Source organism: Prosopis cineraria, unplaced genomic scaffold (genome assembly GCF_029017545.1).
Source record: "Prosopis cineraria cultivar Desert tree isolate PC_DT_omini unplaced genomic scaffold, ASM2901754v1 PC11, whole genome shotgun sequence".
Taxonomy (NCBI): domain Eukaryota; kingdom Viridiplantae; phylum Streptophyta; class Magnoliopsida; order Fabales; family Fabaceae; genus Prosopis; species Prosopis cineraria.
Genome location: NW_026555342.1, coordinates 41,825,789 through 41,845,172, shown reverse-complemented (window position 1 = coordinate 41,845,172; position 19,384 = coordinate 41,825,789). Strand labels below are relative to the sequence as shown.

The window sequence follows — 19,384 nt, the reverse complement described above, 5'->3', positions numbered from 1 at the left end:
TAATCATATCCTACTGGCACCCTAATCTTAAATACATTACAATATATTTGCTCAAAAGAAAGGGGTTGCAGTTCTTTACAAATCACAAGCAAACCCCTAGCTTTGCTCTTTTCCCCGTCCACCACTGGATCCTTCGCCTGGACCTAAAATATTGAAAAGAAAGGGGTGAGACAACCACAGTCTCAGTAACAGTGAAATCTATATTGATTATTACAAAGTAAGCCATAATTAAATAAATGAATAATAAATTCAACATAGTATATAATTTAGCCATTTAAAATGCATGAATGCATGACCTAGGCCGGTATGGCCTTTCATGACCAACAGAATGCCCCCTGGCACTCTTTAACTCGCAGGTAAACCTTATACCTACTTGTACCTCCACAGGCACAAAACATAATCTAAGGCATGATCTAATCCACCGAACCGCCTATGCCCCTTCGACGTGAATCCTGAGCAGTCAAAGCTAACTCCCTCCCAGAGCCAGCCCGACTTACTCTCCATGTGAGGGCTACCTTGGCCTAGGCACTCAACCTCACACTTCATATGTCGGATTCCCTCCCCCACTGAGAGGTGTCGAACACTCAATACACTAACCCCTTATAAAGCACATTTAATCTTTTAAAACATGTAATGCATGATAACTAGTAATATTTATTCAAAAATAGCTAAAACAAAGTAATAAGAAATATAAATTCCCCTGTTACCTCAACCCTTTGGTACTAAAAGGGTTCCCCTTGTACAAAATAGGGCTCGGCTTGTTCCTTACTTCTCAATAAGTTCCACCAACAATTTTCTACAACATATAAGTGATCCACATCACTTATCATGACAAATAGTATTAATGAAGACTATAACTTATACCACACAACTTAGGTCAATGAGTCATAATCCACCCTAATGGTCCATATATTAAACCAACCATTCACATAATATCATTTAACCACCAAAACCATTTATTAGCCATCACTAGGCTAATTTTCAATTTATATAATTTTTTTAATCAATTAAAAACCTTTACTTAGTGCCACCAACTTTCACCATTAGCCCTTATAATGAAAACCAAACCTTAATTTAAATCTTATTGGGCTCAAATAGCAAAATTATAACTAAATCAATAGGCTTAAACCATTGAGGAGCAAAAACCCAATTTCTCAAGGTTTATTTTGTGCCCAAAACACCTCTTTTCATCCAATTATTCACTCAAAACATTAGATCACTATATAGAAACTCAAAACATGCTCCCTAGAATCCAAAGAAACAAAAGCTTACAAGAATAAAGCCTTTGGGATCAAAATCTAAAAATTTCCTCTTCCAAAAATTGAAGAAAATCAAGAGAAAGAGAAGAGGATTGAAGTAGGGAGTTTACCTATCGTGTAGCCGAGCTCGCAACGGTCGCAAAGACTCCTAGATCCAAGCCTAACTCCCTCCCTTTCTCTTCTCTTCTTCCTCTCTCTCTCTCTCTCCCGTTTGTGCGTTTGCTTCCTTTCTCATTTTCTCTGCGTTTCTGCATCAGTTTGCTCCTTAAAATGCTGGTCAAAAACTTTGGGGAAAATTACAAGAAAGGGCCCAACATTTTTTATTATTGCACAAAAGCCCGGGTCAACTTTGGTAATTTTTCCCATAGTTAAAAATCAAATAAAACCAAACTTTTGCTTAGTAAAATTCGAACTCTGGGCCTCTATTAAATTATTCTAAATTTTAATTTAATTATAGATATTTTATTTTATTTTTGTTTATTTTTTTTAAATAAATTTGAGTCTTAAAATTTTTAGGATGTTACATTCTCCCCTCCTTTAAAAAGGATTTTGTCCCCAAAATCCAAGCTAATACATGAACCAAAGAGATAAACATACCTAGGGAAACAACTGTGGATATTCCTTCCTCATTTGATCCTCAGTCTCCCAGGTTGCATCTCCCGGAGCTGTCCCTTTCCAAATCACTTTTACCAACCGGATTGTTTTATTTCTGAGTTGCTTATCCTTAGCATCCACAATACGATCTGGTTCAGTCCGGTAGGTTAAATTCTCTTGAATTTCAACCTCCTCAGGTTCTATCACATGCGACGGGTCTGGCTGGTACTTCTTCAATTGTGACACATGAAACACGTTGTGTAGACCCGCTAACTGAGGCGGTAATGCCAACTGATAAGCCACCGGCCCAACTTTCTTCAAAACCTCAAAAGGACCCATATATCGAGGAGATAACTTTTTAGCCCGAATTGAGCGTCCAACGCCTGTCAATGGGGAAACTTTGAGGAAGACATGATCCCCAATCTCAAAAGACAAGTCCTTACGACGATTATCTGCATAACTTTTCTGTCTACTCTGTGCTGTAAGAAGTTTTTGTTGGATCAATTTGATTTTCTCTGTGGTCTCATCTACCACATCCGGTCCCATCATTGTCCTCTCACTCAACTCATACCAACAAAGAGGCGATCTGCATCGTCTTCCATACAATGCTTCATAAGGAGCCATTTGAATACTGGCATGATAACTGTTATTATAAGCAAACTCTGCCAGAGGTAAATGCTTATCCCAGCTTCCCTGAAGCTCTAGGGCACATGACCTCAACATATCCTCTAATGTCTGGATCGTCCGCTCAGTTTGTCCATCCGTTTGTGGATGATAAGACGTACTAAATTTCAGATCTGTACCCATAGCCCTTTGCATAGCTTGCCATAAATTCGATGTAAACCGAGGATCACGGTCTGAAACAATATCCCTCGGTACCCCATGTAGTCGCACAATCTCCTTAATGTAGATCTCAGCATACCTATCAACCGTATAGGTGGTCTTGACCGGTAAGAAATGTGCTGACTTAGTCAAACGATCTACAATTACCCAGATAGAGTCAAAACTAGCCTGGGTCCTCGGCAAACCAGATACAAATCCATTGAAATACTCTCCCATTTCCATTTAGGAATCTCCAAAGGCTGTAATAACCCCGATGGCTTTTGGTGCTCTATTTTGACCTTCTGACAGGTCAAACACTTACTAACATACTCTGTGACATCCTTTTTCATGCCTGGCCACCACCAATGACGTTGCATGTCATGATACATCTTAGTAGCACCGGGATGAAGGGTGTAGCTACTTCGATGTGCCTCATCCAACAATTTCTTCCGAATAGACTCATTGTTAGGAATACACACCCTATCCTTGAAAACCACATACCCATCATCACTAAACCAATAGTCCATTATCTCACCATTCTCGATGTCTTGACTTATTTTTGACAAAATCGGATCTTGAAGCTGAGCATCTCGTATCTCTTTCCAAAATTCATTAGAAATAACCATAGTATTAAGACCATTCAAAGAGAACTTAGTCATACCCAAAAAAATTTCAACCAAAGATTCCATCAATCTATGCTCCCGAACCATTAAATAGGCTACATGTAAGGTCTTGCGACTAAGAGCATCTGCTACCACATTTGCTTTCCCCGGATGATACTTAAATTCAAAATTATAATCTTTAAGAAACTCCATCCAACGTCTCTGTCTCATATTCAGCTCTTTTTGATCCACCAGGTACTTGAGACTTTTATGGTCGCTCATGACCCTGAACTCTGTTCCATAAAGATAATGACGCCAGATCTTTAACGCAAAGACCACCGCAGCCAACTCGAGATCATGTGTTGGATAATTCTCCTCATGCGGTCTAAGTTGTCTAGATGCATATGCCACTGCTCTCTCATCTTGCATTAGAACACAACCAAGACCCTTATGAGAGGCATCAGTATACACATCATAGGGCTTTTGAGGATCCGAAATCACCAATACTGGAGCTGTTGTTAACCTTTCTTTCAACTCAAGAAAAGCTGTCTCGCACTTATCATCCCAGATAAATGGCCTATCCTTCCTTGTGAGTCTAGTCAAAGGCATAGAAATCTGAGAGAAACCTTTGATAAAACGCCGGTAGTAACCTGCTAATCCCAGAAAACTACGGATCTCAGTTATCGATTTTGGTCTCTCCCATTGCATGACTGCTTCAACTTTATATGGATCAACTGCAATACCATTTGCCGACACGATATGTCCCAAGAACCTAACCTCTCTCATCCAAAACTCGCACTTACTGAGCTTGGCATATAGCTTATGATCTCGCAGAAACCTTAGGACAGTCCTCAAGTGTCTGGCATGCTGCTCCTCATCTTTAGAGTAGATCAGTATATCGTCAATAAAAACTACCACAAACTGATCCAAGAAAGGTCGAAAAATGCGGTTCATATAGTCCATGAAAACCGCAGGCGCATTAGTCAGCCCGAATGGCATAACCAAAAACTCATAATGACCATATCGAGTCCTGAAAGCAGTCTTTGCCACATCCTTCTCACTAACTCTTAGCTGATGGTACCCTGAACGTAAATCAATTTTAGAGAAAATCGTGGCACCAACCAACTGATCTAAGAGATCATCGATGCGAGGCAGTGGGTACTTGTTCTTCACCGTAACCTTATTCAACTGCCTGTAATCGATACACAATCTTAAACTACCATCCTTCTTCTTCACAAATAAGACAGGAGATCCCCAAGGAGAAACACTAGGTCTAATAAATCCCTTATCTAACAGCTCCTCAAGTTGCTTCTTCAACTCAGCTAACTCTGAAGGAGCCATTCTATAGGGAGCCTTTGAAATTGGCTGAGTCCCCGGTACCAGGTCAATCGAGAATTCAACCTCACGTTCTGGAGGTAATCCTGATACATCCTCAGAAAACACCTCTGGGAACTCCCTAACAACCTCAATTTCATCCACTATACCTGTCTCAGACCCTTGGGTAGCGAGCACTACCACGTAAGCCTCACAACCCTGCTCAATCAACCTTTCAACTTGTAAAGAAGAAAGAAAACAAGAATGACCAGGGTATTCCTTGATCACCTCCGGTACTTCTACCAAAGTCACTGTCTTAGCCACACAATCTAAGACAGCACCATAAGCTGTCAACCAATCCATACCAATAATTAAATCAATCCTTGCATAGGTAATTTGATCATATTTACCCAAGTCGATTGCCCATTAAAAGTCATCTTAGTCCTACACACCACACTGGATCGACCAACCAAACCAGAAGTAGAGGAAACTTCTATATCATGGGGCAACTGGTCAACAGGCATAGCCATTCTATCTAAGCGCTCGGCAGAAATAAAAGAATGCGTCGCACCACAATCAAACAAAGCTTCTAAATCGAGGCCACAGATAGAAACCATACCAGTGATTAGATTCGATGACTTCCTAGCCTCCTCCTGAGATACTGTATACACTCTACCAGGAATCACGTTCCTCCGGTCCGAGCTCTCATGTAAATCAGGGCAGTCACGGATCAAATGGCCTAACTTTCCACACTTATAACAAGCAAAGCAGCGACCAAAATGAACCCTACCACATCTATTGCAAGGTGACCTCGCTGTACTTAGAATTGGGGCTTGACTGGTCTGTGAAGAACGTGCTGGAGCATTCCCAGAGAAACGAGAACCCCCAGATCTCATATTACCACCCCGATTACCTTGAAATCTTGAACCCCTATTTAAATTTCGATTACCAGAAGCAGAAGAAGACCCGATTCTAAAGGAGCCACTAGAAGAAGAACCAGAGCTAAAACCCATTCTCTTGGATACACCACCAGTAGGAGCCAACCCAAAAGAAAATCGACCTCGTGTATCCCTACTCCGGCTACTCTCTGTGTCTCGGCCTCGGCGAGCGGCAATCCTCAGACGATTGCACATCTCATCATATGTCGCCTCGCCCAACAAAGATAGCTGCTGGCGGTATTCTGGCCTCATCTTTTCTAATAACCTCTTTGCTTTCCACTTGCTATCATTAGAAGCCTTCAGATATGTTGAGAACTTAGACAGCTGATTGAATTTTCTTATAAAAGTCTCCTCGTCTAAGTCCCCCTGCTGAAATGCATGAAACTCTGCCTCTTTCTCATCTCTGAAAGCTGGCGGAAAGTGAAAATCATAAAATCTTTCTTTAAATTCATCCCAAGACATAGATCTTCCATCTGTGGGCTTAACAGAATCCCACCAATGCTTGGCTTCACCAACAAGCTGCATCGTAGCCAAGATAACCTTCTGCTCAGATGTACACCTCACAACAGTAAATAACTGCTCCATCCGATCCAACCACTCCTCAGCTTTCCCATCAAGCATACTACCATCATATGTAGTCGGATTAGAGCGAGAGAATTCCTTCCAAGGTTCAGATATGTCATCCTCTCGATTATTAACAACTGGTGCATGAGCTCCCATAGTACTAGAAGATCCCTGCCCAGCACTTAGGTCAACATGCTGATCTGGAACAGTATGACTTCTAAGATTTTGCTGTATATCCACCATAACTTCAAGCAGCCTAGCCATGACTGCATCTGTCCCCTGTGGTGGTGGTGGAGGTGGAGGCGGAGGTGGAGGCGGAGGAGGTAGAGGTGGTGGTCGTTCCTCATTCCTCGATCTACCCCTTCCCCTTCGAGCCATATTAGAACTGAAAGGTGTACGGCCACAAGCGTACGGACCTTTCTCCCCTCCTAAAGGAACAAGCCAGAGAAAGAAAAACCATATTAGTCCAGGTTAGTGGTAGAAGGGAAAGAGCATAAAAGTAATGTATTTAAGGTGCCAAGTAGGAAAAAGGAATCATAAACCTAAAACTGATACCAAATGTAACACTTGCCTTGAGTGTTATCCAAAAATCACATAATTCAAACAAACTAAGTGTGGTTAAGGAGTTGATCCTCTAACCAACTTAAGAAATAAATCATTTAAAACCTTAAAAATAATTATAGGTTCTACCTATAGCGCACGGAAGCAAGTTAGACGAAAATGGAATAAAAAGATGCTGTCATGACAGTAATTTATTGCTGTCATGACAGCACTCCGGACCAACTTCCGGAGTGCACCATTTCATCATCTGACCTCCGATCGGAGTGATTCCAAAGCCCACATGTCACTTTTAAAGAATACTATTAGCATACTAAATTTTGAAAAGATCCAACGGACGGATTGAATTTTGTGCAGGTTACAAAATCAACACTGTAGCTGTCATGACAGCAATTTAATGCTGTCATGACAGCACCTCCAGACCAAATTCCGGAGTGCGTCGTTTCTCCGTCCGATATCCGATCGACGTGATTCCAAAGCCCACACGAAGCTTATAAAAGGTTTTACTTGTGACCCAAATTTTAGAGAAATCCAACGGTCGGATTAAGATTTGGACACCCGGATGCAAAAGTGCAGCTTTTTGGTAAAAACCATTTTCAAAATTGTCCAAATCCCATCCTAATGGTCACAAACCTGTGGAAACACTTTGGACACGTCAAATAAGATTAAAAACACTTGATAGAACATTCAAATGATGGAAAACCCCCATACATCAAAATTTGACCACCCGGGTGCCATTTCCCAAAATGGACCCTAAACCCCCAAAATGCACAAATCATACAAGAGTGGTCACAAATCAATCCAAATACCATGTATTTATATAAATACATATGCTAAACATTTTCACTTGGCTCAGAGCTCCTTGTGGGGCCCACGCACCCACTCTCTCTATCCAAGGTGTATGTTTGCCCATAGCACACCATTTGCAATGCAACCACTTTGCATTTGCTTATAAAATCACATATATATCAAAATAAAGATCTGCTTGTAATAGAAACTTGGTCTACTAAGTAAATCCATCAAAACCACACACCATAACCAAGTTTCCTAGCCACAAGTCTGCAAACAGACAAAAATTCATACACAAGCACACAATCCACACATATTCACACACACACATAATCATATCCTACTGGCACCCTAATCTTAAATACATTACAATATATTTGCTCAAAAGAAAGGGGTTGCAGTTCTTTACAAATCACAAGCAAACCCCTAGCTTTGCTCTTTTCCCCGTCCACCACTGGATCCTTCGCCTGGACCTAGAATATTGAAAAGAAAGGGGTGAGACAACCACAGTCTCAGTAACAGTGAAATCTATATTGATTATTACAAAGTAAGCCATAATTAAATAAATGAATAATAAATTCAACATAGTATATAATTTAGCCATTTAAAATGCATGAATGCATGACCTAGGCCGGTATGGCCTTTCATGACCAACAGAATGCCCCCTGGCACTCTTTAACTCGCAGGTAAACCTTATACCTACTTGTACCTCCACAGGCACAAAACATAATCTAAGGCATGATCTAATCCACCGAACCGCCTATGCCCCTTCGACGTGAATCCTGAGCAGTCAAAGCTAACTCCCTCCCAGAGCCAGCCCGACTTACTCTCCATGTGAGGGCTACCTTGGCCTAGGCACTCAACCTCACACTTCATATGTCGGATTCCCTCCCCCACTGAGAGGTGTCGAACACTCAATACACTAACCACTTTAGTGCACTGAGCCCACAATACGTAAGACAACACTGAGTACTGACAGTGTGCCATAGAATATCAAAAATCACACCTTCTCATTGGTGAACTCCCACCGAGATCATGCCTTTTACTCTTGTCTACCTTTCCTGAGTATTGACCATTCAACACTCTAAAGTAGTATAATATTTATAAATCTCATTTCCATAAAAACATTGTTATTAAACAATTAGAAAACATATTTGCACTATAATCAAAGTAGTACCCCATAACCCCTTATAAAGCACATTTAATCTTTTAAAACATGTAATGCATGATAACTAGTAATATTTATTCAAAAATAGCTAAAACAAAGTAATAAGAAATATAAATTCCCCTGTTACCTCAACCCTTTGGTACTAAAAGGGTTCCCCTTGTACAAAATAGGGCTCGGCTTGTTCCTTACTTCTCAATAAGTTCCACCAACAATTTTCTACAACATATAAGTGATCCACATCACTTATCATGACAAATAGTATTAATGAAGACTATAACTTATACCACACAACTTAGGTCAATGAGTCATAATCCACCCTAATGGTCCATATATTAAACCAACCATTCACATAGTATCACTTAACCACCAAAACCATTTATTAGCCATCACTAGGCTAATTTTCAATTTATATAATTTTTTTAATCAATTAAAAACCTTTACTTAGTGCCACCAACTTTCACCATTAGCCCTTATAATGAAAACCAAACCTTAATTTAAATCTTATTGGGCTCAAATAGCAAAATTATAACTAAATCAATAGGCTTAAACCATTGAGGAGCAAAAACCCAATTTCTCAAGGTTTATTTTGTGCCCAAAACACCTCTTTTCATCCAATTATTCACTCAAAACATTAGATCACTATATAGAAACTCAAAACATGCTCCCTAGAATCCAAAGAAACAAAAGCTTACAAGAATAAAGCCTTTGGGATCAAAATCCAAAAATTTCCTCTTCCAAAAATTGAAGAAAATCAAGAGAAAGAGAAGAGGATTGAAGTAGGGAGTTTACCTATCGTGTAGCCGAGCTCGCAACGGTCGCAAAGACTCCTAGATCCAAGCCTAACTCCCTCCCTTTCTCTTCTCTTCTTCCTCTCTCTCTCTCTCTCCCGTTTGTGCGTTTGCTTCCTTTCTCATTTTCTCTGCGTTTCTGCATCAGTTTGCTCCTTAAAATGCTGGTCAAAAACTTTGGGGAAAATTACAAGAAAGGGCCCAACATTTTTTATTATTGCACAAAAGCCCGGGTCAACTTTGGTAATTTTTCCCATAGTTAAAAATCAAATAAAACCAAACTTTTGCTTAGTAAAATTCGAACTCTGGGCCTCTATTAAATTATTCTAAATTTTAATTTAATTATAGATATTTTATTTTATTTTTGTTTATTTTTTTAAATAAATTTGAGTCTTAAAATTTTTAGGATGTTAATAACATTTGGATTTGCATTTGAGGCACATTAATAACTCGACTTTGTTTCTTCTTCAATGTGATATGCAATAAAGTTATTGACCCCTTAAATTAGATGAGTTGAAACAAGAAGCTTGTATTATCTTGTGTCAACTTGAGATGCATTTTCCTCCATTATTTTTTGACATTATGATACACTTAATAGTTCATCTAATGAAGGAGGTAAAAATGTATGGCCTTGTCTACTTACAATAGATGTACCCAATTGAGATATACATAAAAATATTGAAAGGGTATATAAAGAGTCCATACTACCTTGAAGTATATATTGTTCAAAAATATGTTGCCAAAGAGACTATGAAATTTTGTTATAATTACTTGTCAAATATAGATCCTAAATCTTGTTAGGAGATGAGGCAATTCGGTCAAGATACACATGAGGTATCAGTAAAAAGCATGAATCATGAAGTGCGAGAAATATATTTATGTATCTTGAATAATATTGATGAAGTTCGATCATACATAGATACACATAAAGAACTTCTAAAATTTGCTATTTCTCATTTCTGTCAAAATATATATTCTCACGTTTAAAATCATGAGAAACTTTTCCCAACATGAGCTCTTTTTCTCTAGTTTTCTCTTAGAATTTCTCTAGTTTATTTCATGAGGGATGCCATGAACATTATTGGATTAGTATATATTTCAAAAGAATTTTGCTAGAGAACATCTCTCCTATTTTTTTTTCCATTAGAAAAATTCATGAGAAAATTATGATTTTCTTGTGGTGTTCCCTCCTAAAATAACTAATTAGAATCGTGTCCTTAATTAAATCTTAAACCATCTTGGTTTGCATATTTCTTAGAAGTCCTAATCATGACCATATAACTTCAAGCATACAGTTAATCAAATACTCCAAATAAGTATATTCTAATTTTGGTATGTTACAGTAAAAATTAAATCCATTGATATCAAGAGCTTCTCATAACTCAAGTTCATATGTACCCCCCAAATCTTTGAATTTCTACATTTATATCATACCTATGTAAATTTGAACGTCAATTTCATCTTTAATACTTTTTTATCATCCAATGAATATTGTTTTAAAGAGCGAATATGATATTTATTATGCTTTATTCTTTCTTCTTGAAAACAACCAATTAACTAGGCTATAACTAGGATACAAGAGAGAGAGAGAGAGAGAGAGAGAGAGAGAGAGAGTGTGTGTGTGTGTGTGTGTGTGTTTGTGTAAAGCCTCACTATTAATGGACCATCAAAAGTGAAGCTCATATACCAGACTCCAATTAGAGACCCGAAAGCTAAGTTCATGTTTTAGAAAGGGTGATACAGGAGTCAGTTGCATGCCCAAGTCTTTGAAGTCCATTGTTCGGGCCGCTTCTGCTCTCACAGTTTCCTCTTCCTCGCCATTTGGAGTCTTGCATGAAGACGTGCTGGATGTTTCAAAGAGTGCCACACGTATAAGAGGAAGTATATATTCAGCCTATCTTGATGGGTTGAGGATTCTTTTCAGCAAACAAAGATGATGAAGAGTCCTTGCCATCATGTTGGGCCTCTCTTTGATTTGAAAAGTAATGTTGGTGTTCAATTTTTTAACCATGGCTTTTCTGCTTCAGTTAAGGATAGGAAAAAAAACATGCCAAGCTCGCTCCTTTACTGTTCTCGCGAAGTAAAATTCGTTGTCAAGTCCCTTGTTGCTTCAGCACAAACTTGTCTGGAACCATTCTGTCAACTCATGCCACAAAACAGAGTGAGTTTTCCTTGTAGTGATGGTCGGCAACCAAATTTTCGCTCCAATGGGAAATGTTTCTATTCCACCCGCTTTTCCATATCAGGGAACCTCGATGCCTACTTCTATTCTTCCTAACAATCATTTGGAGTTTTCTGATCTTCACTTCGTTGCATCTTTTTCTTCTTCTAAATTTCAACTTCGCAAGCATAACTTTGCTCTGTTTTCTGGTCTGGAAACAGAGTCTGGTTCTTAAGAAGGATACCAGGTTTCCTCCAAGAAACCTCGTTCATATCCATGATTTGGTTGAGAACCTTCATGTTCTACAGCTGCATGAAGGTCCTTTATCTTGAGCTGCATGTTTTTTGGTTATGTTATTTTTCAATTTGTTTCTGTTCGCGTTGTTGCTTCAAGATATCTTCGATTTGTTCTAGCTGATAAGCTTTTTCACTTGCCCTGGATTCTTCATGAATGGCAGCAATACGTCAAATCCTACGGGAGAAAGTACTTAGAGTTGACTCGGATTCAACTCTTCAATTTGCTCGCGGAGCTCATAGTAGAACACAACAACTGGCTTTTGGTGCTGGTTCACAAGGCTGTTTGTGCAAGCCAAAAATCTTTTCATCTCCTAGAACTTTCAGAAGATGTCTTAGGCTTCTCCTTGTTGCATGTGTTGCTTGTTGAATTTTGGTTTTTGTTTTCTGGGAGCTGTCTTTGTTCGAATCTCGTTTCTTTCAGAGTCTTGTCTTTTACTCAAGTCTTTGCTCATGTTCTTCGTTTACTTTTCATGTATCAGTGTATTGGCCTTTAGTTTTTCAATAACTAAGGGCTTTTGGCTGTAATCGTTTTACTTTCTTTTAAATAAAATTGTCTTCTTTTCCCAAAAAAAGAAAAAAAAAAAGAAATACAGACCCAAAATCTACTTGCAGATAAAATATAATCAATCAATCTGAAGGCATAGGATAAAAAAGGAACAGGCTACGCTCCTACATAGTCGTCTTCTTCTTCACATCTTGGCTTTGGCAACTTTCTAAGAGAGGCTTTGAGAAGTTCCCAGTATAATGGAACTTGAGTGGCAGTATAAAAACACAGAGGTATCAAAATGAGACAATACAAAGGACTCGGCATATACTTCTTCCGTGGGTGAAGTTCAAAGGAATATGCAGCACAGAAAGAGACCAACATTGAGACAATAGACACAAAGAAGGAAGACAAGCCCAAGCAAAGCTTCAATGGCAAATTTCTCAGAAACCCTTTTGGTCGTTCCTTTCGAGAGCCAAAAATGGCCAGAAAAGCAGCCAACGAAGTGATAGAGAAGCAAAATGAAATCAACGTGGCAGTAGTAAATATTTGGAACGGATGGTGAACTTCCAAGTTGGGTTTCCCAGATGTGTCATAACCTCCAGGAACTTGGTAGCATGTGGAAAATGAAACACCTGCAATGAGTGTAGACACCACAATATAAGACCCTGACGTGTCTTTCACCCATTTGTCAGATTCTGAAACGAGATCCTTGTGTTGGTCGGCGAAGATTTCCGCCGGAGTCTGGCCATTTACATTAACTTGGGAAATGAAGTATGATGGCACATTTCCTTTTACATACTGTTTCATCATAAACAGTTAACTTATCAGCACAGTACAATACTTTGCTTATATATCTATATATATATATATATATATCGTACAATAAGTAATTTTGAAATGTAAAGTTCATCTTTAGGTTTGGGCTGAAGCCAAAAAGAAGAAAACTTAGCGAGACGAATTAACGTTCATGTATGGTATTAAGTTAGAAAAGCATAAGAAGAAAAATAGAGAAGTTTTGAGGCATGCACTTTCCAAATTCAAGCCCTAAGTCTGAGTCTTCTAAATATATTAATCATATATATATGATCATAAAAGATGACTTCTCTTTCTAATGAAGGATGTTGAATCTGGTGTACTAATATTAAAACACTACTATAAAAGAGACTTTTGGAAGCATTTATTTTAAAGCGCTTGCTTGTATGTAAAAAAGGCTCTTAAATGGAGACAAAAGATATGTGAGAATTTTTCAAACAAAGCAATTCATAAATTTGTTTTGTATTATTTAAATTGAATGACAAGTTTTTTTTTTTTTAGTTGAATACACATGTGTTACGAGTTTTGTATATGATTGTTGTTTGCAGATTGGTCAATTTGTAAAAGGGCTGAAGAAGGATATATCATTAAAGATGAAAATTTAAAAAAAAATAAATAAATAAATAGTCCTATGAGAGCGCTTCTTGTAACTTGTAAGAAGCACTTGAGCAATTTTAAAGCACTAATGTAAATCAAAAAGAAATGTACTTGTAGACTTTTTTTTTTTTTTAAAGTACTACAAAGTATGTAAGAACATGTAGACTAATGTTAAAAAGGATCTTTAAATGTTGAATAAATTAGGTTTGTACCTCAAACCAGTTAACTTCCCATTGCATTTGCATAGCAGAGCCACGTATTTCCCAAGCTGTATATTTTGACAGTTTTGCTGCCAAGTGCAATGCATTATTCCCATTCACATCTACTTTTTCTCTCCATACATTCCAAAGTGGGTGTTTCATCACTGCCTTCAAAACACGGCTTTGCCTTTCCTCTACTGCCACATGGACTACATTCTTCATCTCTGTCGTTTGGTCATAGGCAGACACCGGGATATCAGTTAAGATTTTGTTCACAAGCTCAATCAGACCATTTTTAGCTGCAATTAACAATGCTGTTGATCTTTTGACTCTTCCTGCCAAACCATGAGCGCCATGTATCAAAAGCTAGCTATCTGATCTTATCCTTCTCTTCCACAGGGGAAGAGCATAAAAAATCAAAAACGAAAAAGAGACATGAATGCTTGCATTTTTTGGGTTCAGCATGAAAGATAGGCTGTCGAATCTCCCTCGAGGTACTGAGAGCAATACATAAACTTCTCTTCACTAAATTAATACATACACAAAGATTGAGATTTTAACTCCTGACCATTTACTTAAATGACAAGAGTTTTTACCCCTCATGTCAACTTTAGTTGGTTCATGCATACTTTTTTAACAAAGTGAATCCTAAGCATAGCATTCCAAATTTGAGAAATGAGATATATCATTTATAACTTGTTAATAACAAAAATTATATATTTGAATTAAATGTATCGTATCATGTCTGAAAAATGAGTACTATTATTAATAATTTATTATATGAAAAATTACATTCAGCTCCCACTGAAAAAAATTTATTACTAAGAGGTCCCATAAACTTTACAAAATACTCTAATTCCAAATTTTCCATATTGATAACTTGACTAAGGACGTTGACAATTAAACAATTGCCATTTATAACTTGTAAAAGAAAATGAAAACTTGTACTAGCGAGTTATAAATAGTTATTGCCCAATTATCAACGTCCTTAGTCAAGTTGTCAATGCTCAAAATTTGAGACTTGAGAATATTTTATGAAATTTATTAGACCTCTCTATAATAAACTTCTTTTTGTAAGTTGGGAATGTAATTTTTCCTTTATTATATTCTATTTGGAGTTACCTTTCTGCACTTCCCTATCCATGTGGTGATAATATGGCACATAACTCAAGTCATGTTTTTCCTTCATAATTTTCTGAAGTTCCATAGCATTTTCCTTATACTTGTACCATGCATCTTGTTTTATAAGCTCTTCCATGAGTTGCTCACCCCAAACGTGCTTCTCTTTAATTTTTCGACAGGTGCCTAGTTATTAAAATACATGTAACCAAAAGCATTAAAAGAAACAGATACTATACAGATGCAATACAATCAAAACAAAACAAAAGGATAAAAAAAAAAAACAAATATCCTAGGGAAGCATGATCACTATCCAAGAACAATCGTTCATATATGTATGTGTGCGTGTTTGTCTCTCAACCTTGGGACCAAAAATATGCACTTTTTATGAACTGGGTCTGATATTGCGCTTCAGTATTTTCAACGTCTACAACATGGGACTCCACGGGAGGATCAAACTTGAGCTTCTCTACATGAATCACTGTTTACATGATATAATTAACCATTGTGGTCAGTTCATAATATGTAATAATAATGTAGGGAGAATTTAATTAAAGGACCACCGATGTGACCTTCTTACAAATCAACCTCAAAACAATATAATCCGAAATATCACTGTAGGATTTTGGGTCTAATTTAAAATTAAATTGTAAAACAAAATAACCAAAATATCATTCTTCAGTTAAATTGAACAACACACGTAATGGATGTAACAAGTAACGACAGGGGGTAAACAAGTAACATTATATATCTAACAAGTCAATTACATTACAAGTAATGGATTGATTAGATACGTAACACAATGGATTTAACAAGTAATGACAGGAAATTAACAAGTAATATAATGCATTAACAAGTCAGACATTACGTAACAAATATATAACTGAAGTAATGGATTATTATAGGTTAGATGTTGAACAAGTAAAATAATGAACTTAACAAATAAAAACAGGGAATTAACAACTAATATTACTTGTTAAACCAGTAATTTTAATTGATATAACAAGTAACTTGACAAGTAATATAAGAAAATATAATTGACAAGTAAAGTTACATAATAAACAAGCCTTATAAAGTTGCTAGATGTAACAATACAAAGAGCAAAATGATGTTTTCGCTATTAACATTGATTTCACTCCAGCCCCAAATTTCTGCAGTGAGTTTTTAAAATTATTTGGGCTTGATTTGTAAATATGTGAGATCGATGATCATTTAATAAAATTATCCCAATAATTCAACCCAAACAAAAAGAGGAAAAACAAATTAAAGAAGATAAAAAAGGTAAAGGATAATGATACTTACAGTGGTAAAGGAGCTTGTTCCATAAAGATAGACGCGTTCCACTTTTAAAAGCAGATGGAATAGAAGCAAGGACATTCAGAGGTATGTGTCCTTCATCATTGAAACTGCTTCCAATGCTTCGGTCTTTATAAAGGTTAATTATTTGGAATGACAAATCTGGTCAGCATTCAAAAAGGCGATTCATTAGGTTTTTTCTCTTCCCTTTTTTTAGCTTATGCAACCTAAACAATAGGTCAGGGATATTCTAATTTTACTTCTTATCCATTTCTTTTTCCAAAAAAAAAATTATCTATGACAATCATTATTATCAACATAATCAATATATTAGTAAAAAATTTAAATTTATAATAGATCACATCGTTCCCAACTGTAAATAGCTAGGGTGACATTGCTGAAGTTCTATAATCCACATAAGCCCATCTAGTCAATGATAAACACGATATGTGATTTAGATTGCTACTGTTAATTTTCATGCATTTAGTCCAAAGCCATATATCTACATACAAATCATTCAAATTAATTAAGAAAAATGCAATTATTAGTGTCTATCATTTTTACATGTTTTGGAATAGGTTCTTATAGTTTTTTTTTTTTTGGTTGCTGTAGGTGATCTATTTAGTTTATCTCGTCTGTAATGTTGATCCCTTTATTTTTAAATATGTCCAAAAAAAAAAAGGATGAGGTAGTATTAACAATGTTAAATATATTGAGTTGTGACTAACGTTATTAATCTTTGAGATGAGGTGGAATTATGATTCAGAATTATTTGAACATGAAACAATGTTATTTAATCTGCTGAATTATAAATCCACCTCTTTATTGATTGGCAACGTTAGTCATAGGTCAATATGTTTAGCACTATTAGTGCTTTCTCATCATCTTTTTAAGTATATTTAAAAATAAAGGGATTAACATTGCAAACGGAATAAACTAGAAGGATCTGGAATAACAGAAAAAAGATTACAGGCACTAATACCAGAACACATTAAATAATATGAATTAATAGTTATGTTTTTTCAGTTAATTTTTTTGTCAACAGTTTTCAAATTGTATGGGAAAAATACGTACGAAGGAAGAAAAATGAAAATTCACCGTTTTAGAAGCAAAAAAAGTCCGAACCTGAACGGTAGATACCATCTCACATAGCCTTATATAGAAATTAAAGATGCACTATTTTATAACTCGTAAAATAGGCCAATTATGGTAACTTTTAATATTACATATATGTAAAGGTCAAAACTGTGAAACTTACTGACCAAAGTATTTCCTGTGAATAGTACAGTGAAGTATACTATCTCCATTATTTCTTTTCCAGAGGGGAATTGACGACCCTGTGTCCATGTTTCTGCAAACTGAGTGGAGATAAAGGAACGTCTCTTTATGACCGTTTAAAGCAGCCAAGAAGAGCGGTGTCTCTCCGTCAATGTTGCGCTCACGAACCAATGATTTATCGACACGTAATATCTGACGACACATGAAGGACGAGCCTCGTGAGGCTGCACAGTGCAAAGGAGTATCTTGTCGTTTATTTCCAGCTCTGAGAGCCTCCATGGTATTATGCTTAGTCGTTACTATTTCATCAACGAGCTCCTTAACGCTGGTTTCTGAAGCCCCGTTGGTGATCGCCGAGTGCAACGCAGTGTCGTCCATATCATTGATCTTCGTGGCGTGAATCTCTGGATTCTCCTTGAAAATCTGCACGACTTCGTCCCAATCTCGTCTCATGACGCCAATGTGCAATCGACGCTGAGAAATCTCTTGTAGTACTGCTGCTGATTTGTTGCCGTCCGGATCCATTTCTCTGTCGTTTATTTCACATTTACCTACCACCACTTGTCATTGAGCTGTGTTTATAGAACAGACCTCAACAAAAAAGTCATTGAGGGAATGACCAAAAAAATCAAAAGAATCAATTAAATTAAGTTAGATCTCAAAAGCCAAACTTTAAAAATTTTATAACTGCATTATAATAAATTTATAACTTATTTTTTAAATTTTAACATGGTTAAAAAAATAAAAATATTTATTTTTATATTAAAATTTAAAATACAAGTTGTAAATTCATCACAACAGAATTATAAAATTAAATAATTAAATTATAAATTTTTAAAATTTAAAACTTAAAATTTAATTTAAATTAATTAATCTTTTGAGATTTTTTTATCATCCTCTCAAAGTTATTTCACATTTCTTTCTTACTCTGGGCTTATCTACATAATTAAACAAGGAATAGTAATAGAATAATTAGAGTTAGTTTTCTTTTATTAAACATTAACAATGAATATACTTTTCGTGTTAAATGCCTAGAAGAGTAACTCAATGTGCACTTCTTCACGTATGGGAAAAACATATTCTAAGATCATTTTACTTTCTACAGGAAAGGACGGAGTGGAAGGAACAAATAGTTTTCGTCATGTCAGAAAAAGGAATAAAAAGAGAATAGTGATCCTCTGGTTATTAAAAAAAAAAAAAGGATCAGAAAAGAAAGTTGATAATCTGGCCTCGTCAGAGCCATTAAAGCTGCACAAGGAATGATATCCATACGCAGATGTCGCTTTTTCACTTTAATTTCAAATGCCAGCGCTGCAAATGCGCGGTGAAAATTAAATATTAAAGGACAAAGAAGGTGTTTGATCAAGCTAAGTATAACTAATTAAATATTAGCTTTGGCTGTTGGAATAAAATGGAAAGAAAAGGAATGTCTTGGTAGTAAAGAAAATAGATTAAAATAAGGTTGTATATTAATGAAAAAAATAAAAATTATAGAGGTGAGAACTTGAAGGGATGAAAGGTAGGAATGAGATTGGGGATTAATGATAAATTTGCATTTGGTACCGCCAGCTCCTCAGGGCAGGAGTAATCGTGGTCATCCATTTCAGTTTAAATTAATCTCTACTGTTTATTTAAATTAATTTTTAAATATTTTTACTATTATATTTATTAATATAAAAAAATTAAAATTTTAATAAATTTGTTTATTATCAATCTACCGGTACAAATAGAAATCTAATTT

The 19,384-nt window shown here is 36.4% G+C and overlaps 1 protein-coding gene and 1 long non-coding RNA gene across 2 annotated transcripts; both read right to left on the bottom strand.

Moving 5' to 3' along the window:
• Positions 1 to 7,637: 7,637 nt before the first annotated feature.
• Positions 7,638 to 9,745, bottom strand: LOC129285484 (uncharacterized). Its single transcript, XR_008587222.1, has 3 exons — positions 9,398 to 9,745; positions 8,736 to 8,824; positions 7,638 to 7,913 (listed from the first exon to the last, which is right to left on the bottom strand). It is a non-coding gene; the product is annotated as an uncharacterized LOC129285484 (long non-coding RNA).
• A 2,759-nt stretch (positions 9,746 to 12,504) lies between these two features.
• LOC129285039 (uncharacterized) lies at positions 12,505 to 18,171 on the bottom strand. Its single transcript, XM_054920583.1, has 6 exons — positions 17,628 to 18,171; positions 16,372 to 16,527; positions 15,431 to 15,550; positions 15,073 to 15,255; positions 13,963 to 14,285; positions 12,505 to 13,138 (listed from the first exon to the last, which is right to left on the bottom strand). Exons 1-6 carry the CDS (start codon positions 18,166 to 18,168, stop codon positions 12,515 to 12,517), a joined length of 1,947 nt encoding a protein of 648 aa, XP_054776558.1. The 5' UTR covers positions 18,169 to 18,171; the 3' UTR covers positions 12,505 to 12,514.
• Between the last annotated feature and the right edge of the window lie 1,213 nt (positions 18,172 to 19,384).